Source organism: Macrobrachium nipponense, chromosome 38 (assembly GCF_015104395.2).
Source record: "Macrobrachium nipponense isolate FS-2020 chromosome 38, ASM1510439v2, whole genome shotgun sequence".
Classification (NCBI taxonomy): domain Eukaryota; kingdom Metazoa; phylum Arthropoda; class Malacostraca; order Decapoda; family Palaemonidae; genus Macrobrachium; species Macrobrachium nipponense.
The window spans coordinates 8921118-8928617 of NC_061098.1; the positions used below are offsets into that span (position 1 = coordinate 8921118).

General features: G+C 44.8%; 1 protein-coding gene across 2 annotated transcripts in view; it reads right to left on the minus strand.

Moving 5' to 3' along the window:
* Positions 1 to 7500, minus strand: part of LOC135209870 (adipokinetic hormone/corazonin-related peptide receptor variant I-like) — a 126468-nt gene that overhangs the window by 43257 nt on the left and 75711 nt on the right. For both annotated transcript variants that reach the window (XM_064242629.1, XM_064242628.1), the window contains exon 3: positions 3151 to 3358. In XM_064242629.1, coding sequence (XP_064098699.1) covers positions 3151 to 3358 — 208 coding nt within the window. The remainder of the gene's footprint in view (positions 1 to 3150; positions 3359 to 7500) is intronic.

Below are 7500 nucleotides of genomic sequence, written 5' to 3' on the forward strand. Positions count from 1 at the left end.
GAATCGGACTTCGGAATACCGGATTGGTAGTCGAGCGCGAAAACCACTCGTCCAACGAGGAACTTGGTGGTATCTGCCGATAGTACAGGTTGTCCAATACAATTGTTGACGACAGAACCATTCTCTAGATATAATTAGTATTACATTGAGAGGGGGGGGGGGATTTCAGTGTTCAAACTGCCAATATAAATAATACGTAAATACATTCCAGATACGAAACACTTTCCATAGTATATTATATAAAGAACAAAATCATTTATCAGAAAATAGGTAACTTCTCAGGCAATGAGGAAGTGTCTGAAAAAAAACTGAGCCATTTAAACATAGTCATCAAAATCAATTGTTAAAATATGGATTAAAAACATTGCAATTAAAACGAAATAATTATCGACCCAATCTTCGAGAGAGATACAATCCCTTTCAACACTACTCCACATATTCCCGTCGAGATCAGATCCCGTGATTTGAATCGAAATCGACTCGCCTCCAAGACAACAGGTTACTATAGTAGATTCACATCAACCATACATCTAATGTCTAGGCCCGTCCCTTACGACGCTCCTGATTGGCTGTTGATAAGCCAATCACGGGGCTGGAAACTCTCTTTCGAGAGTTCACATAGGCAGGATGTATGTTCCACCTATCCTGAGGGACACTTTTGAAAGACGTCCTTCAAAAGTATCTGTAAGGAGAGGTGGAACAAACATCCTGCCAATGTGAATTCTATCGAGAGACCGAGAGTTTCTAAGCCTGTGACTGGCTAATCAACAGCCAATCAGGAGCGTCGTAACGGACTGGGCTAGACATCAAATGCACGGTTGATGTGAATCTACTATAGTAGTCTGTACGAGTGGTTGTAAAATGAGAAAATGAGTCCTGGGCTAGGACATCAGTAGCGCGGTTGGATGTGAATCTACTATAGTATTCTGTACGAGTGGTTGTAAAATGAGACATGAGTCCTGTGCTAGACGTCAGATGCACGTTGATGAGAATCTACTATAGTATCCCTGTACGAGTGGTGTAAAATGAGAAAATGAGTCACTGGGCTAGACATCAGATGCACGGTTGATGTGAATCTACTATAGTAGTCTGTACGAGTGGTTGTAAAATGAGAAAATGAGTCACTGGGCTAGACATCAGATGCACGGTTGATGTGAATCTACTATAGTAGTCTGTACGAGTGGTTGTAAAATGAGAAAATGAGTCACTGATCCTGCAAAGGAATTTAAACTTTTAAATACTGAAGAACTACGCTTAGCCCATTAACATTAAACTCTTTTGTGCCTTGGGGATAATTTGCAACCAAAGGGATATTTACAGCTGATGGAATATGCATGGCAAATTAACATACGAAGCAAATGGAAGAAAAAGAGCATAATTGAATATTTCAGCTGTAGGGTTACAGAATAAAATGTTTTATGCTCCACCCATGAATTCATTGAAGCGTATCAGTACTTTAAGAAAAATCAATGAATTATTGTACGATACATTTATGTATGCATGTATGGAACTGTCCAATCATAACCCGTGTTAACCTAGTATTCTCTCTCTCTCTCTCTCTCTCTCTCTCTCTCTCTCGTAGGTACTCAAAATGTAGCGGTTCGATCCTAAAGAAAGGAAGGAACAATCTGGCCATCAGTTCACTGCTGTGGAACTCAGTTAGAACTAGAGAGAGAGAGAGAGAGAGAGAGAGAGAGAGAGAGAGAGAGTAATAAACTCGAGCGCATTTGTTTACCTGTTGGACCACTGAATGCTGAATGAATGTTGGGGTCTAAGGTGTGTGTGTGTGTGTGTGAGAGAGAGAGAGAGAGAGAGAGAGAGAGAGAGAGAGAGAGAGAGAGAGAGATCCACTTAGACTAAGTAACAGGCCCTTACACTTAATTTGTCAAACGTCTTGTGTTCCAAGATGCCAATCAATCAATCGCTATTTAAATATTTCTTGAAACAGCGGTTTCAAAGAAAACCCATTCAATTATTAACTGGCGTCTTTAGACATTTAACTTGTGGTAAACTTTAACTCTGTCTTGAAGGCTAAATACAAAGAAAATCCATTAAACAAAAACCTGACGTCTTTAGACATTTAACTTGCCTTAAATGACATTATATTTAGGTCAAACTTGGACAAACAAAAGCGCTACTATTACCGTGACCAACAGTCGAGAGGAGCTCACATAAAACAATTAGTCCTGATAACCCCCAGACACATAAACACAGACACACACTCGAATTGGAAAACTTTTCACCGAAAGTTCGGACAGCACGAAGAAGTTTGACCTTTCCAGACACCTCCCCCCCTCCCCCCAACCCCCACCCTCAGCCCCCCCCGCTCCCTCCACCCCTCATTCTCTCCCTCCACCCCTCCCTCCAACCCCCGCCATTACAAAGGCAAAACCGAACAGGCTTTCGATGCGATTTAATTGGGGAGGAATCGGTTCGGAATAGTTCTCCCAACTTCAAAGATCCGTCTCGTCTCTCTCTCTCTCTCTCTCTCTCTCTCTCTCTCTCTCTCTCTCTCTCCTAGAATTTGTCATCTGTCCCTGATGAAAGAAATTCCGGGGATGGAATTACAGTCTTCAGTCGATAATAATTGACTCTCTCTCTCTCTCTTATACACACACACACACTCACACACACATAGACCTAACATGGACCCTGACACTCAAGGTGGACCTACAGATCAACAGATACACACACACTCTCTCTCTCTCTCTCTCTCTCTCTCTCTCTCTCTCTTCCGCACACCAGAGAACAAATGAAGCACAAGGGGGAGTGGACAACGAAAAATCAATAAACAGCAGCCAATAAAGAAGAAGGAGAAGAAGACGCCAAGGAAGAAGAAGAAGAAAAAGAACGAGGAGAAGAAGAAGCAGGATCAGAAATAGAGGGAAAAGAAGAATACGAGGAAGAAGCAGAAGCAAAAGAAGAAGAAGGAGAAGAAGAAGCATAACAAAAGAGGAAGCAAAAAATAAAAAAAAAGAGCAGAAGACAAAGAATAAGCATACGGAAAGGAAGCAGAAGAAGAGGAAGAAGCGAAAGAAAAAGAAGAAAAAATCACAAGAAGAAGAAGAAGAAGAGGAAGATCAGCCTCCCTCCCTTCCTTAAGAGAACCCTCCCTCTACCCCTTCCCAATCCCCTTCCCCCCGGTCTCACCATCGGCGGAGAGGCGGCTCTTCTGGAAGATGGTGAGGACGATGGCGCCGTAGAAGGTGATGATGATGGAGAGCGGGGCCACGTACAGCATCACCAGGCAGAAGAGGTTGTAGATCATCTCGTGGTGCATCGACGGGAAGAAGTTGAAGGTCACGCACTGCACGTAGAAGGTGTGGAATGGGTGGTTTTCCACGTGGAAAATCACCACCTGCGGCAGGAGGGAAGGGAGATACATGTCAGGAGGCGGTCACTGGCAAGGAAGAATCATGAGGATGGTCAACAGCAGGATATCATGAGGAGGGTCAACAGCCAGAAGGAGATCATGGAGGGGTTCAGACAGAGATACATGAGGAGGTACAGCAGGATTCATGAGGAGGTCACGACGAAGGAGATATCATGAGGAGGTCACAGACAGAACGGAATCAGGAGGGTCCACAGCAGAAGAGATACATGAGGAAGGTCACAGACGGAGATATCATGAGGATGGTCACAGACAGGAAGGGATAATATGAGGAGGTTCACAGACAGAAGGAGATATCATGAGGAATTTCACAAGGCAAAGGAGAATACATGAGGAGGTCACAGAACAGGATATATCATGGCGGAAGGGTCACAGACAAGAAGGAAGGAGATCCATTAGGAAGGTCACAGACAGAAAGGAGAATATGCATGAGGAGGTTCACGACAGCAGGAATATCATGAGGAGGTCACAGACAGAAGGAGATATCATGAGGAGGTCACAGACAGAAGGAGATATCATGAGGAGGTCACTGGCAGAAGGAGATATCATGAGGAGGTCACTGGCAGAAGGAGATTAATCATGAGGAGGTCCTGGGCGAAGGAGTATCATAGGAGGTCAAGGCAGAAGGAACATACATGAAGGAGGTCACCCAAGACAGAAGGAGATATCATGAGGAGGTCACAGACAGAAGGAGATATCATGAGGAGGTCACTGAAGAAGGAGATTCATGAGGAGGTCCACGACGAAGGAGATTATATGAGGAGGTCACTGACAGAAAGGGATTATTCATGAGGAGGGTCCCTGGCAGAAGGAGATATCATGGAGGCGGAGGTACTGGACCAAGAAGGGAGATATCATGAGAGGTCATGGCAGAAGGAGAATCACATGAGGAGGTTCACGGACAGAAGGAGATATCATGAGGAGGTTCCACTGGCAGAAGGAGATATAGAGAGGAGGTAACGGGGGAAGAAGGAGATATCATGAGGAGGTCAAGGCAGAAGGAAGAATATCATGAGGAGGTCTGGCAGAAGGAGTATCATGAGGAGCACAGACGAAGGAGATTCAGAGAGGTCACTGCAGAAGGAGATATCAGAAGGAGGCCTTGGCAAGGAAGGAAATATCATTAGGAGGTCAAGCAGAGATATCATGAGCGGGAGTCACAGGAACAGAAAGGAGATTATCATGAGGAGGTCCCGGCAGAAGGAGATATCAAGGAGGTCACAGGGACGAAGGCGATATCATGAGGAGGTCACGACCGCAGGAGATATCATGAGGAAGTCACAGACATAGTAGATATGAGGAGGAGGTCCCAGACGAGAGGATATCATGAGGAGGTCACAGACAGAAGGAGATATCATGAGGAGGTCACAGACAGAAGGATATCATGAGGAGGTCACAGACAGAAGGAGATATCAGGAGGGAGTTCCACAGACAGAAGAGAATCAGAGAAGTAATTGGCAGAAGGAGATATCATGAGGAAGTCACAGACAGAAGGAGATATCATGAGGAGGTCACAGACAGAAGGAGATATCATGAGGAGGTCACAGACAGAAGGAGATATCATGAGGAGGTCACAGACAGAAGGAGATATCAGGAGGAGGTCACAGACAGAAGGAGATATCATGAGGAGGTCACAGACAGAAGGAGATATCAGGAGGAGGTCACAGACCCGAAGAGATATCAGAAGGACAGTCATTGGCAGAAGGAGATATCAGAGGACTCACAGACAGAGGAGATTCATGAGGCGGTCACAGACAGAAGTAGCTATCAGGAGCGGTCAATGGCAGAAGGAGATATCATGAGGAGGTCACATACTAAGGAGATATATGAGAGGGCACCGACAAAGAATATCATGAGGAAGTCAACGACAGAAGGATATTATAGGAGGAGTCACAGACAGACCGAGATATCCTTAGTGGTCACAGACAGAGGAGAATTCCTGAGGATCACATGCAGAATAGATATCTGAGGAGGTCACTGGCAGAAGGAATATCAGGAGGGTCACAGACAGGAAGGAAATATCATAAGGAGTCAGACACAGAAGAGATTCATGAGTAGGTCACAGACAGAAGGAATATCATGGAGTCACAACAGAGAGAGATTCATGAGGAGTTCACAGACAGAAAAGAGATATCATGAGGAAAATCATTGGCAGAAGTGATATCATGAAGGAGGCACAGACAGAAAGAGATATCATGAGAAGTCATTGCAGAAGGAGGATACATGTCAGGAGGCGGTCAACTGCAGAAGAGAATCATGAGAATTCATTGCAGAAGAGATATCAGGAGGAGTGACAACAGAAGAGAGATAACATAGAAGTCACAGGACAGAAGTAGATATCATTGAGAAGTCCATTGAGAAGGAAGATATCAGGAGGAGTCACAACAGAAGGAGTATCACGAGGAAGTCATTGGCCAGAAGAGATATCATTGAGAGTCACAAGACAGAAGGAATATCATGAGGAGTCACAGGACAGAAGGAGATACAGAGGAGTCACAGACAGAAGGAGTATCATTGAGGAGGTCACAGACAGAAGGAAATATCATGCAGCAGGCACAGACAGAAGGAGATAATCAGGAGGAGTCACAGACAGAAGGAGAACAGGAGGAGGTCACAGACAGAAGAGATATCATGAGGAGTCAACAGACTAGAGGAGATATTCATGAGGAAGTCACAGACAGAAGAGATATTCATGAGGAGTCACAGACAGAAGGAATATCATGAGAGTCACAGACAGAAGGAGATATCAGGAGAGCAGTCACAGACAGAAGGAGATTATCAGGAGAGGCAGTCACTGCAGGAGGAAATAACATGAGGAGGTCACAGACAGAAGGAGATATCATAAGGAGGTCACAGACAGAAGGAGATATCATGAGGAAGTCACTGGCAGAAGAGATTATCATGAAAAGGAGGTCACAGACAGAAAGATATCAAGGAGGCAGTCACTGGCAGAAGAGTATCAGGAAGAGGTTCACAGGACAGAAGGAAGATATCATAAGGAAGTCACAGACAAGAAGAGATATCATGAAGAAGTCCCACTGCAAAGAAGAAGATATATGAGGAGCTCACCAGACAGAAGGAGATATCAGAAGAGGTCCAAAAGACAGAAGGAAGGATAATCCATAAGCGAGGTCACAGACAAGGAAGGGAATATCATAGGAAGGTTCATTGCCAGAAGGAGATATCATGAGGAGGTCACATACAGAAGAGATATCATGAGAAGGTCACTGCAGAAGGAGATATTCATGAGGAGGTCACAGACCAGAAAGGAGATATCAGGAAGAGGTCAAAGACAGAAGGAAATATCTATGAGGAGAAGGAAGGTCAGACACAGAAGGAAGATAAATCTATTGAGGAGGGTCAACAGACAAAGAAGAAGATATCAGGAAGGAGGAGGTCACAGAACAGTAAGGAGATATCTAGGCAGGAAGGTCACAGAACAGAAGGAGATATTCAGAGGAGGTCACCAGACAGAAAGGAAATATCAAGGAGGGAGCGGTCACAGGACAGAAGGAAGATTATCATGAAGGAGCGGTCACAGAACAAGAAGGAGATATCACGAGGAGGCCATTTGGACAAGGAAGGAATATCATGAGGAGCGGGGTCACAGACAGAAGGAGATATTTCATGAGGAGGTCACAGGGGACAGAAGGCAGATATCCATGCAGAGGCCAATTGAGGCACAAAGGAGAAAAAGGAAATCAGGAGATAAGAAGCATAAGAGAGAAAGTGATGAGATTCAGGAGTGGATGTTCGTTCTTCATTTTGGCACAACTGCAACTGCGGCTTTTGGCGGTTTTGGGAAAGTGTATGGGGGGGGGGGGGGGGGCGGGGGGGCGGGGGGGGGGGTGGGGGGGGGGGGGGGGAGGGGGGGGGGGGGGGGGGGGGGGGGGGGGAAGGATTACATGAGCCATGGGTTTATGTGAGTGGAGTTGATTGTGATGATTCATGGATGGAGATTATCATATTGATTTGCGAATGGAAATTATAATGATGATTTGCGAATGGAAATTATAATGATGATTTGTGATTGGAGATTATTAAAATGGAAATCATTATAGTGATTTTTAAATGGAGATTACTATAATAATTTATAAATGGAAATTATT